This window comes from Coturnix japonica, chromosome 10 (genome assembly GCF_001577835.2).
Source record: "Coturnix japonica isolate 7356 chromosome 10, Coturnix japonica 2.1, whole genome shotgun sequence".
In the NCBI taxonomy this organism is placed as follows: domain Eukaryota; kingdom Metazoa; phylum Chordata; class Aves; order Galliformes; family Phasianidae; genus Coturnix; species Coturnix japonica.
The window spans coordinates 18,359,500-18,384,244 of NC_029525.1; the positions used below are offsets into that span (position 1 = coordinate 18,359,500).

Here is a 24,745-nt window from a genome sequence, read left to right on the forward strand (position 1 = left end):
CTGAGCAGCTGAGCTGTCACTGCTGAGAGGGGCAAACAAAGCAAGGTTTGTTAGCATTCTGCTCACATCCTCACACCCCATAGAGGGGCTGCCCCCTTCGTACTTGAAAGAAAGAGTTCAAGCTATGGAGCCAGCAGCTGTGGCAGATGGAAGGCACAAATGGTGCAGGGCCATGAAGATGATTAACGGACAAAAGTGTTTTCATATGAGAGGCTGAGAGCAGCATCGTTTAGGCTGAAAAAAGGCTGGGGGAGGGGCAAGGAGATTATCTATGTTTATAAATATATGATGGTAGGGAATACGGGCAGACTCTTCTCAGTTGTACCCAGTGACAGGGCAAGAGGAAACAGGCACAAACTGAGAGACATGAGGTTCCATCTGAGGACAAGAAAACATTTTACCATGAGGGTAGTCAGATACTGGAATACGACATACGGAGAGGTGCTGGAGATTTCGCTGGGCTGTGGGAGAGGTTTCCTTCCAGTTTTTCAGAGAAAAAGCATCCACTGCCAGCCCAGCATTCACACATACAGAAATTTTAATCTGACACCTGAAAATCAGGATGGCAGAAGCCTGAGCTCTGCCCAGATGGCTGCAACGGGCAGAGAAGAGATCTGCAGGATGAGGACACTGCATCTCAACTGCTCAGAGACAGCCCAGTGACAAGGGAAGAGATCAGGTCAGGAGGGCAGCACATCTTTGCTGGGCCACAGCACTGGGAGAAGTCCAACAATGCATAATGATGGCTGCAGCCCACAGCCTTTTCTTCCTGAATGCCTTTCAGACCTACAGCTGCATGGATGCAGGCAAGGCAGCCAAGGGAAGGCCAGTCATCCCAAAGCCCTTTGCTGGCTGCTCCCTCAATAAAGGTCTGCAGAAGATTTAAGCACATGGGCTGGAGCATCCTTCTTACAAAAATTACTCCCAACAGAAATCAGCAGTGTTGCATGCATTTCCAGAGAAGATTTCTATCCATCATATCCCTGCCAAGGCAGAACACCCCAGTCTTTGCCATTTGTTTCTTAAAAGGAAAGTTTCCCTGGGCACCCATCACCAGTTCCCAAAACTCCTCTATTTCTGCTCCAACCCTCAGGACAAGTAAGATCACAAGTATCAAAACAAGAACGAACTCAGAAGACTCACAAGAGTGGCATTATTGTGTATTTCATATTATTCCCTATTATTTTTCATCACAATGTAGCCTGACTTGAGCTTTGCACCAAATAAAGACCTTCAGTCAAATCTATACAGTGGCATCAAATTTTCACCCTGACAACACAATGAACTGTGTTCTTACAATGAGCTGGGAAGATCTAATTATTGCAGTGCACTTGATCTTGTATTTTTTGACAGTGATTTTAATGACATCACAATGACTTTAGTTGCACAAGCTCCTCATGGTCATTTCCAGATATAAGCAACTGAGTCATCTACAAATATAGCCACCTCCATTTTCATCCCAGTTCCTTTCCTTATTGTTACCATACCCATACCAACTTTGTTCCAACCAGTCTAGGCTGGAGCGCTGTGCTTTAAGGTCACTATATGACAAATAGATCAACCAAGAAGGAAATGGTCCTAGAAGCAGAGAGATAGCCCTGGAGGCCCTTGTGCTGCCAACACAGATCCTTGTACGTAAGGCATATTGCCACTCTGACTGAAAGCACCTAGAAAGCCTGTAGCTAAACAGCAAAAGTTGGGCTAGCCTAAAGAGCTAACAAGTATAGCTCCAGAGCTGCAGCTTTTCTTGCTTTCATCTTTCAGAGCATCAAATCTCAGAGGTCTTCTCACTGGAGAAACCGTAGTTACAACTCAGCAGCGTGAAATAAGAGACCAATGGTTGGGCTGGTTTTCCCAGGCTCTCATCTCACCTTTAGGCAGACCTCTAAGGAGGCATCTTTCCAGGGAGGCTGTGCTGAACTTGGCCAAACCCTAACAATCTGTGTATAAGGGCTACAAAAACGAGTGAAGGACTGGCATATCTCTGACAAGGGGAGAGCTGAAACAGCTGGGTCTGATTAGCCTGGAAAAGAGACCGCATCAGTGCTTGCAAGTATCTGTTGGGGACATGCAATCTTTGCTACACAGCTCACAGGACCTTGGTATGAAGAGGACACAAACTGTTCATCCAGTCATCGACACCAATCCTGGCACATCCAGGGTGCCTTCTTTATTCCTCTTTACCCTTTGTTTCCTTCACCCCTGGGATTATTTGAGATTAACAGGCCAGGTTACACCTGTAAGGCAAACATTAATAGGCCCTTAGTTGTTCTGGGGGTGGGTTCTTTTGGTACACTTCAGCAAAGAGCTGAGCCTTGGGATGCAATCACAGACCTGACGCTCTGCAAAACAACAACAACAAAAAAGGCTCATCTCTGATGACAGTCAAAGCATACATGAGGTTTCTCAGGGTGCATACATTTGCATAATTAACATGAGCTAGTGTGAGCTGAAAGGCTGCCATTTTTCATTCTAAAATGGCACCGTAATACTGAGATGGTCACTGACTCTTTCATTCTGTGGCTGCAAAGCCTCCAACTGTAGCTCCTTCAGCGTTCATGAAGAAAAAAAGGATCCAGCCCCAACTGGGGTCCATTCAGAGAAAATGAAACAACATATTCATTCACAAATGCTCCAGAACTGCAATGAGTGCAGCAAGCTACATCTCCTGGGGAGAGAGGCAGATTACTGTGCAAACACTCCTCCTTACCACCTACTGCAACACAGATCCACTCCTGCCCAAGGAAGCCCCTGCATCGTTCAGCAGTCAGACAGAGAAGTAAGCATTCTTACTGGAAGCAACATCTGAAACATTGCACCTGATGGGCACACAGCTGCTGAAGCTCCTTCCACCAGCAAGCAAACCAAATAGCATACAGCTGGCTGGAGGAGATTTGCGAGCCCTGCCAGCAAGTCAGATGGGCTCAGGAATTAAAAAATAAACAGGAAGATTGCTTTGGCTGCCAGCACACAAACCAGCAGCTGCAAAGTCACAGCTCAGTGCTCCTTCACCTACAGGCTGACTGCCTCACCTGGGCATCCTTGCTTTACTTCAACAGTCACGGGTGGGAGGGCTCTGTCTGCCCTCAGTGCAGGTTTTGGTGCTTCCACAGCTGTGAGCAGAAGTGGGCAGACCACAGAATGCCACAGCCCCAGCAGCACAAACAGGAGTTTGCTGTGTCATGGAGCAGCATGAGGAAAGCTCCACGCAGTCACCCTGCTGCCCGCGCGCTCAGAGCATGCACAAGGAGAGTCCTCAATACGTTTAACAAGAAATCCCCCCACAGAGGAGTGGGCTGAGAAGTCTTTGAATGCCTGGTGGGCATTTGTGGTGAATTCCAGGAAGAAAAAAAAAAGGATGCTGGGAAAACCCTATTTCAAAGAAAACTGACATTCCCTTTTCTGGGGGCAGAGGGAAGGAGCTGCTGTAGGCAGAGCATCTCTGCGGTGGTGCCTGACCCTGTGCAAGCAGCAGCAACTGCCACGATCATGGCACAGAGAGCAGGCAGCCATATCTCATTCCGGTCTGACCTTTAGAGGACAAACAGGAATCTAGAAAGTGCCAGCATCAGCCTGAAAACAAGCAGCTCCTGCTTCTGGGAATTCAGCCACTCAGAAAACAGCCACCTTCACATTGTGAGTTATAGCCAGAATGCATCTCCATGCAGGAAGAAAAAAGCCTGGGCAGCTCCCCAGATGCTAAAGGACAGAGCACAGTTCACATGCCCATTAGCTTCCACAGGCTGTACATTAGAGTCCAAAGCTGACACAGCACTTATGTAAAATCAATCATTTTACTAATGGCCTGTTTTAACAAATACTTAACATTTTGCTTTGAAGTTAAAGTTGTTTAAATTGCAACAGAATGTTCGCTTGAACAAAATACTAGCTAAAATTACTGAAAAAAACTTTTTTTTTTTAAATAGCAGCAATCTATAAGTTTTCACTCTTTTTCTTTCCTTTCTCCCAAAAATTTGAGGAAATTCTTCTCAGGATATTCTATCCCTGTACATAAAATCCCAGACAAAATCCCAGTTCCTCTTTTTGTCCAGAGGAAAACGGCTGTGTTGGGTTCAGAAGACACAACAGGGTCACCATACTCCACCAGTTTAAAACTCTGTTCTTTCTTACTGTGATGACTTTGCTCTCTCTTTCTTCCTCCTGACTGACCTACACACCCTCCAGTTCAGCACTGCCCATGCATACAACCAAGTCTTGATGCCTCCATCCCAGCCCTGATGCGCTGCAGAGAAGCATTAAGGAAAGGGGAGGAGTGTGAAGGTCTGTGCCCATCCCCGCACCCTTGGAGGGTCACAGTCTACAAGGAGGTGGCACAGAGGGCTGAATGACGAGGAATTGGTATCAGATAACACTTATTAGCCTTCCAACATTTTGCCTCTCACACATCTTTACTGTGGAAATTTTCAGACCACTCATACTCTATGTATTTTCAGGTCTTCAGACAATGCTAGTGTAGATAAATATGTACTTATTGATGGATAAATCCAAATACCCATCTCAGAGATTTTCTCTTTGCTGGAAAAAGAGTAAAATCACAGCATATCAGCAAATGCATTTTAGGAGAACTGTGAAAACTAGTGTATCATTGGAAAGAAGGAAGCTGTAGCTGTATGTGTGCTGAATCCCTGCAGGGGAAGCCAGGGCAGAGCTATGCACTGCCCTTGGAGCAGTGGAAGGGAGTGCTGTGGAATGACCAAAAGGAGCACGGATGAAACCACGCAAGATTTAAAACAAGGGAATTATTGACCACAGCTGGAAAAGAAAGGGAATCCAGTGAGTGGTATCTGGGCAGGGAAGAATTCCTGTATTCATGAGATTTTACAGAAGTTTCAGAACAGCATGACTACCAGCACATGTACAGATACGATCACCCTATGCTGCTCAGCACTTGTCAGGACACAGCAGATGTGCTGTGCCCAGGTCTGATCCCCACAGTTCAAAACAGGTGTTCAGAGAGACTGGGGAGGGGCTGAAGGAGATGCAAAAAGATGAGGGAGGGCTGCAGGAGAAAGGCTTCTTCACCTTACAGAGGAGGCTCAGGAAGATTCTCATCACTGTATTCACAGTACTTAAATAGCAGCCACAGAGAGGACGGGTGCTCTCTCTTCACGAACAGCCACGCAGAGAGGACAGAGGGCAACAGCCATAAGTTGCGCTGGGAGGGCTTTGATCCCACTGAAATAAACTTTTTACAGTGGGAGCAACCAGTCACTGGAACAGCCTCAGAGATACAGTAGAAACCCCATCAATGGAATTTTCCAGAATGTGGTTAGATGGGGTGCTAGATTATCTCATCCAGGCTCCCTTTTCCCACAAAAGAAACCTGATGATGTTCTGATGTCCCTTCCAACCTCAAATGTTCTAGACTGTGACTTTTAATACTAGGACACAGAGTCACATAATGAGAATCACAGCAGCACTGAATTAAAGACTCATGAATGTGGAACAGGAGATGCCTCATATGAGGCTTCTCAATGGGAACGGAGTCAAAGAGTGAAATTAAATGATTATGGTAACACTAGACAGGACAAAGAAAGGGAAAAAAACAAAAACCATCAACAGAACTAAACAGAAATTGGGGTCAGAAGACAACTTGGTGAAAGAACTAAACAGCAACAGAGTTTAAAGACTGTGGGAAAGCACAGCACATTAAATGAGTTACTATGAAAACCAGTGGTATGGAGACCAACACAGTGCAAGAGGGGCACAATCTGGTGTGGAGCAAAGAAGAGAAGTCTGGTATGGTTTCCAGAAGGACCATTGTCAGGTCTGTCAGGATGGAAAGGGCTGAGGTGTGAAGAAATATTCAGGTTTCTATTGGTGGATCTAACTGAAGGTGTTTAATAACTTCCCTTATCACACTGCTACTTCTCAGGAGAACTGGCTGTGCATTAGGGTAAGGATGGGCTGCACAAGAGGAGCGACTGCCTTCTCACAGAACACCAAGATGGTGAACCAGCAACCAGGCAAGAGGTGGGAGAAAAATACGTAATATGCATGGCAGGCAGTTGCTATTTACTACATCCCAAGAGATACTCCCACTATGCTTTCCTGCCTTGCCTGAGATATTTTCTTGCCATCTACAGCTCCTCTCCCAGGCAACTTCTATTTCTACACTGTGCCAACTATAGCAACTATCTCACTGCTTTTTAATTGCACATACTGTCTCACTTTTATGCTAAAGAGCAATTTGATAGCCCAGGCACTTTAGAACTCCTAATTGAAAGCAGATGTTCACTTTGGAAGCAGTTGTATCTATTTTCAGAAGTTACCATTCTAACTATTTGTTAAATGTCCCTCAGCTGGAAGCTATACCACAGCTAAGTGGCATTAATAGGTAAGATGAACACTTTGTCTAGTTTGCCAGGTGCAGAATCAGCCAGGAGAGATTCTGTTCCCTACAGCAGCTTTGCTGACTCAAGCTCTCCCTGCATCCTTGGCTGTGAAATAGTGCAAAGTATTCACATAAATTAAGAACACAGCTCCGCATAATGGCATTATCTCCATCTGTGAGGAGCTGGAGGCAGAGCTGATCAAATGTACACTAAACCCCCCCATAAGGAAACCCAAGCACACCTTAAAACATCACTCATAAGTTGTCCTCACTCCACCACCCCCAGCAGACTGATAGATGGTCCCTTTGAAGAGACAGCCATCCTAAGAAGCTTTTCTTCTCTCTCAGCTGATTGTATTGAAGATGACTTACTGAATGCAATCTCTAAGACATGGTTATGAAACCACCTGCAGACTGCACATACAGCAGTGGTAAAGCACCAAGGTCTACTCAAGCTCTGTCAGGACGCAAAGAGCACCCATCCTCTGCCAACACCCATCCTAGCTGCATTTTTACTCTGCACTCCTGGATCTTGTTACCACTTCATAAATTCTCTGCATGATCTGGATTCCTGGGATTTGATTCACAGCACAGAGCACAGTGATAACGAATATGATATAGAAAGTTACTTTAAAGGCACAGAGCTTCAAGGCCACTGGTCCATTCTGCCAGTAAATGCGGGGCTTTGTCTGTTCAGCATGGAGAAGCCAAGGAGAGCTTGGAGCTCTGCACTGACTTCACTGAAGTCACACTCTATAACTGGAGTGCCTTCTTAATGCTATCAAACCTAGCCACACACCTTTCAGTTTGCAGTCTCCAGTGTGCGATCAGGGATTGCATTTATAAACCTGGGAAAATAAGGAAAACTGGAACTGAGAACAGGAGCACATTTATCCCAGAGCCCCACATGTGTTTGGCTCTGTCAGAGCCATGTAGGCTCAGGCCCCTTCCACAGTCCTACACATCCCATTTCTTTGTAGACAACCTTTGCTTTAGAACATGGATGAGCAGCATGAAAGTATCTTCTTAACAATTAAATCTCCTGTGCAAATTGAGCAGTCAGGATCTGAGTCAAAACACACACAGTGTTTGTACCCAGCAGCCTGCAAGCTGCCTCTTCAAAAAAGATACCACATATTTGTTTGAAGTGATTTACTTCTTATGCAACTTGTAGAGTGCTCTCAGCTCTCCCCGAGTACCGCAGTTAGCCCTCCTTCACTGTTTAGGAGGTTCTCACAAACACAGTTATAGCCAGACAGGAGGTGAATCGCTAACCACATGCCCACTTTTCCTCCAAGATCAGTGTTAGTACCTAATGACAGGCTGACATCCTTGAGGCAACATTAAAAGCAGAGATATTAAAGGCCTTTTCCTTATAGTTTTTTCCTCAGTTAAGAATTTGACAGCGGCACTTAACAGAGAATAGCACAACTATGATGGCTGTATCCCAGTGAAACAAAGGAAGTGGAAAAGCTATTCAAGCAAAATCTTTTAAATGAATCTCTTAACCTGAAAGCTGGTAGATGAAAAAAAAAGACCAAGACTTGTCGGTTACACTTCCATGCCTTTGGAATGACTGCTGTCTCTCTACCCTTTCCACGTACTTTTGCCTAGCAAATGCCATTCTTTGGAAGGCCTGCCGGCCTCTCTCGCTGACCCATCAATGGAAGCTTGTGATAACACACGTGGCACACCGAGCTGCAGGCAGTAAACCTCTGACACACACCACCAAGGTATGCTGCTGCATCCTTATTTGGTTTCCATTATTCTTCTGTGAGATGCAGCCATCCCAGAGTTACCTTGGATGCTCAGCATGTGAAAACACACACGAGCACAAGGCCATGTCACACTGAGGAACTCCTCTCCCATCCTCACCCAGTCGCCTGGTCTCCCTCTTTTGGATGAGGCCTTCTGCAGTACTAGATCACATGCACAGCTTCTTTACTTTCACCAAGGATGGCCCATGCTGGCCAGTGCTCCCTGTACCCCTGAGCTCAAGTCCATCACTCAACCCCATTTCAGCTGAGAACATCACTAAGGAACACAGACAGAAGGAAGAATGGCAAAAATGACACAATAGGACATTCCTCTTATGGATTATCTCATCGGGAACAAAACTACTACAGAACCAATGACCCAACCTCAACAGAGCAAAGGAAAGGAGGGGAGAATAAAAGGGTTCCCAGCTGCTGTACAATTGTTGTCACTTGCTGAAGGAAGGATAAGGACAGTCATATGGCCAAGATGCAACTGACCAGACAGAGCAGTCAAAGAGACAGGGAGGATACTGACCTTATGCAGCAAAAAGTCCCCTGCCTCATCGGAAGAAAGAGGAGCCCCTTTCATTCTGGAGAAGCATCCAGCCTGCAAGGCTGCTCGCAGCGGGACCAGAGATACTGGGAATAGAAACAGTCGCGTCTCTGAGATCAGAGTTTAAACTGGAGCTTGTTTTTTCTGCAGTCATAAGCCAGCAGGCACCAGCTGCAGAATTTGCCGCAGTGTGTGTGCGTGTTCTTGCGTGTGCGAGTGTGCAGCAGCCACGCTCCTCCCTCTGAGCTCACTGTGATAAATATGTCCCTGCTCCCTCCTCTTTCTCCTTCCTACATCACTGAGAGTGCAGCCCGACCACTCTCAGCCCCCACACACGGCAGCCCTTCTCTCCTCTATTCAGGAAGCCTTTGTTGGAATCGCTGCTGACTTTAACTGCTCCCCTTGGTCACTGAAGTTCACCTTTCCTCCCCCTCAACCAAAGCAGCACTCAGAACAGAGATCAGAAGAAATACTGACAATCATGCAGCCTGTTATCCCCCAGCCCTGCTCCAGCTCCTCTCTCCAAACATCATAGATAAAAAGCCCTATTTTAAATGCTTCAGTGGGTGTCAGCAATAGCATTCAGATGATTTAATCCTTTAATGAGATGTTCATTAGGTGCAACTCTAAGGGATGCCAAAGACACCCTAAAAAAACACCGAATGTGTGCCCGTGGTCACCCCCCCCCCCCCCCCCCCCCCCCATACCACTGATGACGCACCTTCTCCCCCCCTCAAAATGTGAGAAGCTGCCTTCCACAGCAGGGTTGGGGATAACAAAGAACCACTACCAGGAAAAAGAAAGCACTTGGCTCTTTCCACTTCTAAAGCATAAAAAGCTTCCCTACAGCCTGCTGGGACAAACACTCACTTCACTCCTGGCCACATCTCATCTCTGCTGCCCTGGAAAGACTGCATCATGTTCTAAAAGATCTTTCCTCCCCCTCAGCCCAGCTGCAAGTTTGGATGCTTTGTGCTTTCTCATCCTGGAAGAGCGCAGCTTTGAGCAGCTCGGAACTAGACTTCAGCTACTTCGAAACACCTCACATGTGGGTGTGAAGGACCAAGGAATTTCAAGAGCGCCCCTGGACCCCTCTTCGCTGGACCCAGCGGCGACAGTTAACAGCCTCAGCAGCCCTCCCCCTCCCGCTAAGCATCGGCCACATTTCAGCATCAGCACCGGGTACGGCGTCAGCGGCTGTCACCGGGCCGGGCCCAGAGGCAGAGCCCAGGAGACGCCTCCACCACCCTCACCCCTCCCGAGGCGCCCACCGGGGCGGGGCGCAGAGCCGCAGCTCCCTGTCGGGTCCCTGACAAGCAGAATGCCCCCTCCAGATTTTCTTCTGGATTCATCTCGATGCTTCTTTCACCGCGCCGATAACACGAGCGCAACGAACAGCTGAGCAGCCGTGGAATTCAGCCCGCTCCTACGCTCAGGCCGCGAGCAGTCGAGAAGGGCGATGTCCCCACGCAGACCATAAATCCGAGCTCCACCTGCGGCCATCTCGCCCTCCGGCCATTAGTCTCCCCTCTCCATCACCGCCCAGTCTCTCTCTCCGCCGCTCCCAGTGAGGTGAGCGGCCGAGGGTGGAAAAGCGCATCTCCTGCGGAGGGCTGTGCGGAGATATCCGCCGGCACGGGCAGCGCGCAGCGGACCCAGGGTGCCGCCCGGCCCCGGTCACCCATCGCGCAGCCCGGACCGAAGGGCTCCCGTCGCAGCCGCAAACAACCGCGGACCGACAACAAAGCGTTACTGCCCAGCAGCGCGAGGGGCTCCTCGCGGACCCGCAGCCTCCACCGCCCGCCCGAGCTCCGAAGCCCCCGGGAAGGGCGGCGCACGTACCATCGTGTCCCGGCTCAGCGGCGGATGCCCGGAGAGCCGCAACGGTGCGGACGCCGGGGGTTGCGGCGCGCAGCTGCTGTGTCAGGGAGAACCGAGGGAGGAGCCGCCCGGCCCCCGCCCGCCGCGGGGCTGCATTAACCCTCGCGCAGAGAGAAAGGCAGCACGTCGGTGCTCTAAGCCAGCCAGCCTCGTGCTGCTCCCGTGCTGAGAAAGGCAGAGTTCTGACCGTGAGAATCTGGGCCAACGTGACCACCGGAACTTCGGCTGACGCCCCAGAATACGTGATAGCAGATGGATTCTTGCACGCAGTTCTCGTCTTAGCAGAATATTCTCTCCCGCAACTGCCTGCACACGGGCTGCTCCTCACTGAGCGCCCCATAGCAGGGGCACTCCGCACCTCACCTGAGGTGAGGCCTTCAGGTGCAGCATCCTGACATAGCCGCACCAGCAGCGCACAACCACAGACTGGTTGTTGATATACAGACATGCCAAAGTCAATTCCAAATCCCACTCAAATGATAAACAGAACTCGAATGAGTAACACAAAAATGCCAACAATCTGACCTCTGCATTTTACTTCCAGCACAACGTTCAGAAAATTATTTAAATATTTAACTAAAAACCTTGTAACTCAACTCTTAACCATTACCAGAGCCCCCTGGCTCACTGGACCTGCAAGGCATCATGCAGGGAAACTTCCTTGTCCCACCCTGCTCGGCTCAAGCTGTCAGTCCAGCACTGGAAGGCTCCATGGCACATAGTTACTGCTTGGCACAGGAGCTGCCAGTAGTGACTTGATTTTCATAGCAAGCGCTAAAACCACCACCAGTGTCCTGCTTGCCTCACACAAGATCCCACCTTACTCTTAAATTTTAGAATTAACTAAGAAAGCTGGAGAGATCTTACCCACCCTACAACAGAGACCAACCTACTGATCTTTTAAGGGCTCCCCGAGAGAATGGAAGGCTCAGGAACAGAAATATCACTGAATTTTAAAACAAATGAGAACCTTCTCTTGTAGCTTCTGGCTGATGCAAATCATCAGCAAATATCAGTGAACCTCTGGAAAAATTATCACATTGGAGTCTAATATCTGAGATCTTTGTGTGTGTGTGCTTTAAATAGGTAACACACCCTCACCCCTATTTAAAAAGGCCAAAGATTAAAATGCTCTCAATGAACAAGTTTCAGCTTCATGTTGACAAAAACAGCCCCATGCTGCTGAACTGCTCCATCACCGCTGGCACATCCCAGCCTTCTGCCTGGCAGCTCCAACACCAAAGCAGGGGCACCACCACCTGATGATGCCAGCAAAACTCTGAATGAAAAGCATGGAGCTCTCAATACACTGAATTCTAACCTCTGTTAGCCCACGTCTCAGCTTATGAGGTCTCCTTACAGAAGGCTGTCCAAGAGGAGGGGCAGTGCTCTGTATGGAGAAGACTTCAGAACTATGCAAGAATTTGTTTGCATCCACCCTGTGAGAGGAGTTTTTCTTTCACTTCCCACTTAATGACACTTCCACTGATTGTTCACTTCCAAAAAAAAAAAAAAAAAAAAAAAAAAAAAAAAAAAACCACAAAACCACCACCAAAACAAACCACCAGTTTTCTGAAGACCCTGACAAATAATGTTTAAAATCCTCCTCATTATCATTATTTCTGCTCAGGTACAATGAGTTTTACTCTTGTGGGGCTTTACAAGGAATTTCTTTTTTCATTTACCTGCTCAGTACTCCTGAATCTTTCTGTGCAATTATTTCATGGCTCTTTCCAGCTCGTTTCCTTATTTTAACATATTGGCACCTTTTCATTCTCTACAATTTCCTACATTCTGAAGATTTACTTTGCCCTTTTGCCTGCTTGGTGTAACTATCTGTCTGAAATAGAGTGACACCTTGTTAGACCTCAAGAAGCTTTTGAGGCTTGAATTATTCTCTTCTTTCAACTGCTCTGCAGAATTAGGCTACTTTTCCTTGATTTGATAGTAATCTTTCAGTCTTTCTAATAGCTGAGGGCCCAGGGAGCTGAGCTACTGAGAAGAGCCTGCTATAGACCTTAACTTGCTGTGGTACTTGGGAAGTTTACACAGGTGGGTAACCCACATCATCCATTACATTCAGCTGCTAAGCATTTTCTTCACCAAACGAGGTTTTACCTTTTTGTCAATTGCATCCTTAATGACAGTCCTTCTGAATCCACATTATAAGTCTCTTCTCCAGTTTTTACTTGAAGCAAACTCACCAGCCCTGGGAGTTTTCTTTGGCAACACTCTGGTCTCACTTGTCCCAGAAAATGGGGTTTCAAAAACGGTTATCTTAATTTAACTCAGCAACTCAAAAGCTTTAGGGAAAATAACAGATGACCTGACTAGAACTCTCAATGGAAAGGATAAAGAGGTTTTTAAAAATCAAGGCTGCAGAACTGGAGCAATCATGAGTAGTACTGAAAGACCAGAAGAAACACAGGAGAAAGGGATTGAAGCAAATACTGGGGCACAACAGGAACCAGCACATTTCCTGCTTGAGGATGACTCTGCAGCATCCAGAGGGCAGCTTAATGCAGCAGAGAGGAGGGAGGTGCTAGGATCAGGCCCTAGTCATTTCAAGGAAAAACTGTTCCAAACATTTCCTGTAGGCAGCATAAGCCTACCTGAAGAAGAACTTGTGCCTTCTATGTGTGCAGCACCCACACTGGCTGTACTCACTCAGCAGCTTTTGTCAGCATTGGTCCTCACTGAACACCCACAAGACTCTGCAGACAGAGGCACAGCAAAGCTTTTCATGTATCTCAACAGATGTACAGAAGAGCAGAGAAGGTATAAACCAATCCAGCACTGAGAAGTAACAAAGGCACACAACCAAAGCAACCTGAGAGAAGCTACAAGAGGCAAAACTGGGGGCAAGATCCCTCCCCTCCTATTCCAGACAGGTTTGTCTCAGATCCCATTCTCTCTCTGAACCAGCCACTAATCTTTTGTAATAGGCACCATTTAATCCAAGAAGGATCCTGGGGACTCACGTTTTCCAACTCTGTTTCTAAGGCTTGAACAGAGACTGAAAGGCTGCTAACATCTTTAAGGGGACAGTCAGTCAAAAGGCACTGATTTACCAGATGCTGTTAGTTATCCATCTAACAGATGCCATGCTGCTTTACAGAGAGGATACCTGTAGGACAGCTCTGACAAACTCATAATGGATCCTAGGAGGCAAACCAGAAACAATCAGAGGCAACTGTGAAGGTAATGCAAACTGAAATAAGAAGCTGCACCTGGCAGCCAACCTCAAACAAAGGCTAGAAAGAAGTGCAATAAGTTCTTAAAATTGCAATGGCACAAGAAGAACTCTCAGAACAAAACACTTTGGAAAGTTTGCAATATACCATACTGTTGTTACATGACTCAAGGCAAGGCTATAGAGGACTCTCTTAAAAAGGTACAGCTCTTATTAAACCATACATTGATTAATGATGATTCTTAGCATATTCAGAGTAGGAAAATTGAGATGTTGAAACAGGCATTTTCTTTATGCAACATAAAGTGAGTAGCTGTCATATTCCTGGAAACTACAGACCCCATAACTTGTTTTCACACAAATTTGAGTGGTGTTCTATGCAAGCTTATCTCACAATAAATCTCACTGTGAAGACAAGCAAAGAAATTCAAGAAAAACAAATATGAAGAGATACTCCAGGAAATAAGCAAGTCCTGAGATTACAGAACTGCTCTCCCAGGCACAGTTCAAATTGAAAGCAAGAACACATAGGTCATGTGGTGCAGTGCAAGTAGATTGCGAGCACAGTAGGGATATTACCATTATCATCTGTATAGGTGGTAACTACAAGGATGGTAACAAATGCACAGAAGATATAAGTAAAAGGGGAACTCACCAGCAATGATGCTTTAGCTGAAGGAGCTGGGGCAATCTTCACTAGCAAGCAATCTCCAAGAGATGCTGCCCCAGTGAGGGTCAGCCCTTAAATGAGGTCTCAGAGGAGGTGGAGTCGAGCTCCAGCCCTCCCGGGAGCACAGCTCCATTACTCTCACCTGTGCTCCCGCAGCTGACCCCACACTTGCCCCAGCTAATTAATCAGTGGTTCACACTGTGATTACCAATCTCCCATACATCAGCTCTTTGCTGCTTGTAAGGTCTACTATAGTCAAGAAAGGAGAAAAACACTTGAAATACTTTTTAAACCGAAATCAGAGATCAAATGGGACATCCATTTCAGACACCATTCTCTCCCACTTTATGTCCTCCTGCAGGATGAGATCAGCACTGCAGCGCAAGGATGCAGCTCAGATGAAATCTGAGATCAGAAACAAATGGAAGGAAAAATCAATAACCACTTCTGAATTATTCATCTCCATGAAATATGAATAAAAGTGCAAGTAAATCTCATCTTTAGAGCAGCAATCCTATGCAAGTCTTCTTCACAAGAGACAAAATGTCTACTGCAGAATTTCCTGTAGAATTGTTATTATTCAACAAAATTTCAGAAGCAAAGCAGTAACATTAGGTCAAATCTGCACTATTCACCCAGGTGAAAGCAAACTGACATTGTGAGCAGCTGTAACCAACTTCCACAGCAGCCACTGCCAAAGGGAAGCAGACAAGATCCAGAACAGGCTTCAACTTACAAAGCTATGAACAGAACTGCTGAGCAGAGGTCATCTGAAATCAAATATAACCCTGTTATGTTCTTTCAGGATTTGTTCCCATCCTCATTTTTTGTTATTAACCATGAGAAATCCATTTAAGAAAAGACTGAGATATAACGATCAGTTATTCACGTGCTACTACCTCGAGGGCTGACTGGTATAGATTTAGTATTTCTCAGCAATTCTATTTTTGGAAATAAACAAAGCAAGACAATATCCACATCCACCAGGATGAGAAGCACTAAAGAAAAGAAAGCAATGACAGCATGCTTCCTTCACTATGCATCCCCAACAAAGAACCAATGCTTTCCCAACAATTTCATCATTAATTCTCTTTTTCTATCAACTTCAAGGGTTGATCTTCTCATTGGATCCATTCAGTCAGAGCCTGGCACCTGGATTCTTCGTATATGAAAGATAAAGCAGCAAAACTGATTCAGTACGATGCGCTTCTTCCACATCCCAGGAAAAGCTCAAAAAGCAGTGTCATGATGAAACCATTTACTCTTTGCCTCCATATATGCCATATGTGATTTTAGAATTTGAATTATACAAACTGCCAGCAACACTGAACCACAACATTCAGATTTAGAAGCAAGAGTAGTAATTTAGTATGGCAAGTTCTGACTTCAGAAAAGCTAGCAGTGAATTCATGACTGCAGTTGCTCCAAGATTGGTAGCCATGATCTAGGAGACAGGAAAGACTGGAGAGTTCAGAAGGCAGAAAGAGACAAAACTCTCAGCCAGATTTGTTATTTTGAATAAGAAGGAGCTGAAAGTACAAAAGATATCCATGTAAGTCTTGTTTGTTAAATAATTACGTCAACACAGTTTGATCTGTGAAGATATTCTGCTTGCACAGGGATATTTGCCCACTGGCACTGCAATTACAGTTCTGCTAATAAGCTTTCCATACACACCAGCCTTAAACAAGCAAGGGAAGGAGAGGGATGGAGGACAACCATTACCTGCATTGACCAGGATTTCAGTCATAGCAGTATCTGACTGCAGTGATCACACTTCAGCAGTGAGTGAACTGTGAGCAAACCTCACAGTTAAGACCAATGGCAGATAATTTGTTCTTTCTGGGGCAAAAGAGTAGAGAACAAAAGCCTCAAAAGGTCTGCACAGCAAAAAAGTCACAACAGTCTATAATCAAATATACAGTGTTAAAATGTGTTGTTTTGTTTCGTTGGAGACTGAATATCCTTTCTTCTGCAGTGGTCTTAATTTTTCAAGGTCTGAACTTTGGAACTGACTCATTAGTTCCCTTCTTGCTCCAGACAAACTAGCAGGGTAAGGCAATAAGTAAAAAATTACAGATGGAACAGTAGTGCAACATGGAGCCAATGCTGAACCACATTCGCTCTACCAAGAAATAAGGAAAAGCTGATTATTTTTGCACTCAGCCTCCTGAAGTTTTCAAAGCAAGCAGCAAAGGCCAGTTGCTACTTCAACAGACAAATGCTTCTAGACTCAGCACCTTTAACAACATCTGCTAAGTCCACTTTAAAATTCATGATCTTCAAAGACTGTGAGAATTTCTCAGCGTCAAATAGAATACGTGTCATCTCAGATCCCCAGACAAAGCAGCACCAGAACAGGAAAGGAGAACAGTGCCTCCAGTCTGCAGTTTCGCGTATCTGCAGAGAGGAAAAGCAGCTTCATTCCGGCAATGCCACAGTTAACAGGGCAAGGCAAAATCCTGGAACAGAGCCAGACTCAGGGACATCTGCTTTTTAAGGAGGTAGGAATTACGGCATTAAAATTACAATAGCACATGACAACAATTAATCTCACAGAAAAATAGGATTATCAGGATCCTCCAACGCTGCTTTTCACTCCTCTGAATCTGTACCTAGTGGAAAAATTTACTTCCTGAAACAGCAGCTGAGATCCCAGAGAAGATTTCAGGGGATTTCTGTTTTTTCATCCAAGCTGGACGCAGCAGAATGCCACAAATACTTTCATGATGCGGGCTGAGAGCCTGACAGCACTACAGAGATGCAAGTATGGGCAGCTGATGACACGGCTCACTCCCTTGCACATTAATGCTCCTAGTTGCTCCACTCTATGCCGGAGCACAGACAGATTACTTTTGCTGTCTGTAAGCTGTGATGTCTTCTACTTTAGGAAGATAGGCTCAGAAGTTCTGCTTGGTTTCTCTGCTTTTTCTTTTCCAGATGTATTTAGTGCAGGCAGAGTAAAAGTTGAATGGCTCAGCTCTGCCTGCCCAGCCTGAGGAAGAGGTGGGCACAGAGCATCCTAAGCCACTTATCTTCAACCGCTGAAGTGCTCCACTCAGGTAAATAGGAACTGAGAGCAGCTGGGCAGGGGCTGTCCCCTCCAGCCCATGCCAGTACTTAAGAATTTTAAAAGCAAAGAAAGATCTGAGGAGCTAAAACAGCAGACAGTTGAAGAAGAGTGAAGCAGACCAAGAATTCTGTCCAGAACATATTTATACACAGCTGTTGGACTATCACATGTTCAGGATTATTTTCCTCCTTAATCCTCCTTCCATTTTGCCCATCATCTTGTTTATCTGAGCAAGTTCACAAAGACTGGAAAAGCCACTGCAGGTAGGAGCACTAAGGGGGCGTGCAGCCATAACAATATGCTAAAAATACATCAGCACAGCTTCTGTTATCAATCTCTACATACCAGTGATGTTAGAATCCCAGCAACATTCACAGTCACCCAGAGCTTGCATTAACTTGTAAGAATTGTATCTGCTTTCACCGTTACTACAAAACGCAAAAAACATGGAATTCTCCAAAGAGCAGCAGACAGTGTTAGGGGTCAGTGTCGCTGCACCTCTGGTGCCTACAATGCACACAGCCACCAGGAGAACACTGCCTTTGTCAAGTCAGAGAAATGTCACTGTAGCACTGCAAAAAAACCCAAAACCAAACAAACTCAAAGTGTGGAGCAGATACAAGGGCACAGTTACTTGAAGCATGATGTCTATCTTGGAGATTAGGTAGTTATTGGTAACTGTTCTGTAGCACACAGATCATTCAGACAATGATTGCAAGCTGCTAATTTCATCAAGTGAAGAAAAAGGTGTCCTCAACAGGTTTTTGTTTTGTTTTTCCTTTTTTCCTGTTTGTACAGATATTGAATGGAGTCACACTCCTTTCTTCTTACCTGGCCATCCTGCTCAGAGCTGCTAAACACTTATTTAAATAGGATATACAGTTCAACAAAGTATAGATAAGAGAATAAGGCCAGACAGTCAAAGAAAGAAAAGAATGCTATTCTAGGTGAATAGGAAGAATTTAAATGGGTTACACACTACAAAGATAGCAGGAGTCTGCTGAGGAAAACAAACAAACAAAAAACAAACAAACAAAAAAATCCAAAACCAAAAATCTTACATAAGGCGCTAAAAGCAGTGCCTGCAACCCTTGAAATGACCCAGCTGTCAGAACCACAGAACAGGGTGTTCACCAATGTCACACCACTCAGTATGTGACACTGAGCCCCTGCAGCCAACTCAGCTTTCCATCAGGAAAACTCCCAGAGCCAGTGATTATAGAATCCTCTGAGTTGGAAGGGACCTTTAAAGCTCACTCAGTCCGACTCCCCTGGGCTGGCCCTGCCTTCCCACCAGGTGCCCCATCACTGCTTAAGGCCATGATTTAGCATTTCTGGTACAGCTATCATTCCCATATTCTCCTCCTAACTATAACATAATCACAGATTCTTGTTAACAGTCACCAGAAGTCTGTATATGCTTAAGATCCACCCCCCATAATTAAATCCTGGGTTACAGCCTAACTGAAGGCCAAACGCCTGTTTCCTTTCCCACATGACAACTACAGCAAGAGAAGCTGTGTGAAGGCAGTGCAAATCTGTTGTCCTGTACCAAATTCTGCAGATGTGCGCTAATGGAGAGGGGCTTGAAGAATGCATTAAATCATACCTAGTAACACATTAAGCTGTCAACCTCCAATTCGGCATTAAAAATATCTACAAACAATTTCAACTTCCTCAGTGAAATCAGACATGCAGAGCTGAGATTGCACTATTACTCAATCCAGGTTGTTTAATATGATCCTGATTCTTAGTGATACCACAATACCCAAGAGCAGCATGGTAAGAGATTTAATCACTATTACCCACTGCTAGCAGGGATTTCAACAGCTGTAAGACTTACATTTTTTTTTTTCCCAGAGAAGAGGCATTTAACCACCACTTACTTATTTCCTCTATTCTTCTCAACCAGAAGGCTTCCAAAGCTGCTGAATTACCAGATATCTGTTTGTTACACCAACCTCCCGCACATCTACAAGGTAACAAGCAGGTCCTTCAGGAAGATGCCCACAGAAGCACACCAGCATCTTCCTGAAGAACAGGCGTACCTTTGTTCACCAGGCCCACATGAGACAAACAAAGTGTGTCAGCAAGATCTGTTATGGGTCCAGACGTTTATCTGCTTGGGGATGGCTGTGTAAATAGAAGTTAGGACAGAAATAAGCAGCTTTTAGATAAATTGTTGCCTGTCCTGTTTCAGCTTACCAAAAACATTGGCAGTTCTGCCTACACTGTAACCCATCTCAGCTACAATAGCCCTATTCACACTAAGTGTGTCTGGAATTCATGCCAAAAGTTACTCCCGCAACACCCAGGATCAGAGCTGCTTTCCTCTGCCTAGTTTATTCAGTTTGATCAAAAACGGTGTGTTTGTAATATCACTTTTGAAGTTGTAACAGTAACTGCAGTGCATATAATATTTTGTTATAGGGGAATGCCATCATAGAAATGTACTGTTTGAACTGTATCGTGATACAGGACTTCACTCCTCAGCGGAAATGGTCATCTCAGAACTCATCGTTTCATATTTGAAGCCAGGTTTGCAGGTGTTTCTATATATGAATGTTTCCCTTGGACAACTTAAATTCTTCTGTCAGGACTCGGCACTAATACCATGGATAACTTCCGATTATCAAACCTGCCTCATTACTCATGTTCACCCACTAAGGTTTAAGTAGCTGTGCTTCTATTGAGCAGCATGAGCCTTGCTGAACTCCACCAGCAATCTGCCTCCGTTGAGGGAGGTAACTATTTACAACACATTTGTCCATTGCTCTCAGTATCTTTTGCATACTGAGATATTGCTCCTTAGTCTACAGCCAGTAGGATTCCTTAAACAGACTTCAGGGACTTAGACTTCCAAAACACTTACCTGTGTTTGCTGACACCACCAAAAAAGCACACTCTCTCCAACTACATGAAAGGAGGCTGTGGCAAGCTGGGGGCCCTCCTCTGCTTCCAGGTAACAAGTGACAGAGCTAGAGGGGATAGCCCCAAGTTGCACCAGGGAAGGTCCAGGTTGGAAATTAGGAAGAACTTACTCTCACAGTAGTCAGACACTGGAGCAGGCTGCCCAGAGAAGTGATGGAGTCACTGTCCCTGGAGCTGTTTAAGGAAAAGGAATATGTGGTACTCAGAGATATGGCTTAGCAGACAGTATTGGTGGCAGGCAGATGTTTGGACTAGGTGATGATAGAGGTCTTTTCCAGCCTTAATGATTCTATGAAATTCAACACATTTGATAAGCAGGATTTCTCTTTGCAGGAACAGTGGTGACTATTCTCAGGTGGACACCAATTCTGTCCTTTATTATCATTTTACTGACTTGATCATCAGCATTTACATCTGGTTGATAGGCCTGTGATTCCCTGGATCCCTCCTATGACCTTCTTTACAGACTGGCATTGCATTTATCATCCCTTGCTCTGCAGGAAAAAGAGAAGTTTCAAGTGAGAGGATACATGCTGCTAATATTAATCCAGATACTTCAACCCTGAGGTAAGAACTTTGAGTGAATGTTCTGCTCTAAGAAGGCACCGTGGGTACCTTTGTACCATAACCTCTGTCATGGTTGCTTCCAATTCAGACAGATCTTCAGCTCTTTATATGTTGATAAGTTTAATACAGAGTATTTTAATAATAATTAAAGAAAATCATTATGTTTGTACTGCTTTGCAAGGAGGGAGATTTCCCTTCTCCATATTAAGAAGAGCAACAGGTAAGCTAAGAGACCTCTCAATTTAGGTTTCCTTCTTTCACAGTTAGCCACTAAGAGAACAGTTTTCCCATCTGAAAATAATAATAATAATAATGAATGTATTCAGAAGGTCTGTAGGCTCTTACACAGCAGTTCATGCTTCTATTCTCAGTAGTAATTTCAACTTAAATTCTTTGCATCCAACAGATCCCTTAAGATTCTTTTTCTTCTTTAGTGTTTGCCCACAGAATCCTGGACAAATAACTCAAATAACTCATCACATGAATTTGTCATGCTAAATCAAAACCAGCTTTATTCTATATCTTTTCAAATACAAAAAAGATAAAAGTTAATGCAAATAAAGTAAAAAACCAACCTCTGACTTCTGAAGAAAACTGGGCCAGGTGCCGGGTTACAAAGAGTCGCAGTTGCTGATTCAGATCACAGAACAAAGGGTTAATATTCCAGGAGCGAATTCCTGCCCAACAGAGAAAGAATAACGAGTTGTTGTTACATAAATACAGAAAGAGAAGTGGAGACACAAGTTAACAGGACACACAGGAAGCAGCAATGGTCTTCCAAAATAAGATGGTTAATGCTGAGAAAAAGTCTTTGAAAGCAAAGGGCCATAAATTGTTTCCCTTGTATAAAACACCTACACCTTCAGTACATGCATTAAGCGACTCTTTTTATAGCCTAGGTTTCACATGAGTGAAACAGAAGAACCATAAGTGATGATGGCTAAAGTGCTCTAGTTAAAAGTTTATTAACTTGCCTAAGTTAATACTCTCTTAGCTTTACATGTTCTGTATTATCCAGCATTGGTCACTAACAGAGATGAGCTACTGGGCAGTTAAACTACTAAACAGCTCAGACACATCAGCTTCTGTGCCCTTAGAACCTGTGCATCCGTCAAGTCACAGAAACCCCCTGCCCCCAGTTCCCTCTGCCTAATCATGCCCTCAAAGCCCCTGATCCTACTGAGACCCTTTGGGTTTGTCCTTTAATCTACATAAGCTTAGTAAGCTAATCGTATTCATATCACAGCAGGAAACAGTGTCTGCTCCCAGAGCAAGTGGCACCATGCCATGCTGGGAAGTCACCTTCAGACCTTAGCATTAGCAGCTGTACGTTCTGAATGACACCAAACACCACAAATCAGAACTTCACAGGCTAATAAGGAGCAGCTTCTCCTTAGTGGTGCAATATTGCATTGTGGTGCCATGAACAATAATGGAACTACACCATGAATCACTTTGCAAACCTCTATATGCTGCTGGCTGCAGAAGCATGGCTGCTGAAGACCACTACCACAGACTTGCAGGAGTTAACCAGAGCTCCTCAGATCTCAGCCCTGGTATTTATTTTTAAGGTCCTTGTTGAGAGTTACTCCACCATTTTCTGAAGGTGTGCCCTCTCTGCCAAATCTCTGCCTTCTTTAGGAGTGAAGCATGTTCACTTTTCACAGATACTATCCCGGTTACCGCAGTTCTGGTTCTCCAGCACAGCAACCTGATGTTGCACAAGAGCTTCTGAAGGCTACTGGTGGAAAGCAGTATTTTCTAGGATACAAGCTCCAACGTTCAGCACAGATACAGGATGGAATCACCTGGTCACTGCACTGCACTTCAGTAGTCTCAAGAATTCACAGCAAATTGTGAAAATGTTTGTCTTAGGATTTTTTTTTCTGATGACAGCCAAAACCACGGAGTAATACAGTTGCACAACAGAGTACACAAAACAAACAAACATTAAGCCCTCTGAAAATCCAGAAACTTTCCACCACCTTCAGCACTGCAGAGCACCTATTTCTTTTAGGCTAGTGAAGGATAGCAACAAGTAAAATGCACAACAAAACAATAGCACAACAGGAAGGAAAAAGATGAAAAGACTGTTTTCCCATGAAATACTCTTGGAAAGCATGACAGATTAAGTTAGTGTCCAGTACAAGTGCCTCTTACTGCAGTGTCTGTAAGCATTTCCACCTGAGCAGGGCACAGCAGCACGCTGTAGGACACATCCTGCTGACTCGAGCTGCTGTGTCAGAGTCCTGGAGTCCAACTGCAGCAACTGATGCTATTAGAGGCACTTCTACTTCCTCCAGAATGCAGCCAAATATACTCTTTCAGAGCAAAGAAAAATGAAATTTTCCTTTCACTCATTATTGCCACAATTTATGCAATAGTTTTTTTCTTTTCCAGGCAGTCTAAAATCACTTCTTACCCATCCCCACCTGCCTGTTTCAATTTATGCCATTGTACAACAGCCAGAACAACGTCCTTGCTGATTAGCATCCTGTCTGCTGATGTAGGACTGCAGACTGTGCCATAACAGGGTTTCTAAGTGTGCATATTTTTCTTACATGCACAGATTGGGTAACATACCATGGGACTTGTCTGCTTCCCACCTCTTTCATTATACCCTTGTAATATTTTTTGTTGTTTTGTTGTTAATTTCCTGCCAAGATAATTGGGTTTTAAGATCAGGTATTTTCTTCTTATACTACTTCAAATAATATTTCAGATCAGGACAAAAGTTACACAGGAACAGAAGAATCAGACCAGTATTTGTTGGACATCGTTTTAGAATAGGTATTCAAGTGTGCCACAGATACAGTGACGTTGCATCAGGAGCAGTAAGGGTGGAAACGAGCAGGTTCCCCTGCAGTGTCCTATATGCGTTATTCAATTTCTTTGAATCAAGCTATAAGAAGAAAATGGGGAAAGTGAGTTTTCTGGTTCAGCCTGAACAAGGGATACATTCATTTACCCTCCACGAACCTCCTCCTGAGGTTTTGCTCAGGGAGGGCACAACAGCCAGAAGAACAAAGGCAAACCAAGAACTGTTTTATTCTTAAGACAAACCTATAAATAAAAACCTAGATGTGTAGCATGCAATGTTTTGGACCAGTTTTGCTTGCCATCAAGAAGCTGCTGCCAGGGGATGCTCGCCCACGTGCATCTGCACCCGATAGGACTCGGGAGGCACCCGGCAGAGCGCTGACCGCAGAACGGGGCTGCGCCGCTTACAGTCCGCACCTCAAAACCTGCATTTATCTTTCCTGGTACTTAAAACCAATTTACCCTGGAAATGGTGAGAAAGGAGAGAAGCACATACAAACTTTCCGGAGGTATTATTTCATTTTTACCGGTGTAGGACACCGCTGAGGACGGGACACCGTCTCTCCCACCTTTGAGGCGCTGATGTCACGATGGTCCGTCCTTAGAACCATTAGAAACAGCCACGAAGCTGCAGCCTCCGCCCCACCGGCGGGTGCCCGTCGCTTTATATAATACCACCTCCCCTGTACAGAGACGGACCTCTGCCAGGCCCCGGGCGCCGCCCCGGCACGGGGAGCACAACAGCGGCACAACAGCGGCACAACAGCGGAGCCCCGCGCAGCTCCTCGCCCTCCCGCTGCGGCTGCGCTTTGTCCTCCCGCAGGTCGCGGTCCCGCGGGTCGCTCCGCGCCCTCGCACTGCGGGGAGCTGCCCCGCACGACGGAGCCCGCAACGAGCCGAAGGTCGGGCAAGACGAAAACGAGCCCCGACCTGCGGAGCCACGAG

The 24,745-nt window shown here is 45.4% G+C and overlaps 1 protein-coding gene across 3 annotated transcripts in view; it reads right to left on the reverse strand.

Moving 5' to 3' along the window:
- The window catches only part of MAP1A (microtubule associated protein 1A), a 42,543-nt gene that overhangs the window by 17,239 nt on the left and 559 nt on the right, over positions 1-24,745 (reverse strand). The window contains exon 2 of one of the 3 annotated variants that reach the window (XM_015873214.2): positions 21,556-21,657. In XM_015873214.2, the coding sequence (XP_015728700.1) occupies positions 21,556-21,657 (102 nt within the window). Of the gene's footprint in view, positions 1-8,647; positions 8,863-10,507; positions 10,648-21,555; positions 21,658-24,745 lie in introns of those variants that run through there. The other 2 variants (XM_015873213.2, XM_015873215.2) reach the window with 2 other exon arrangements.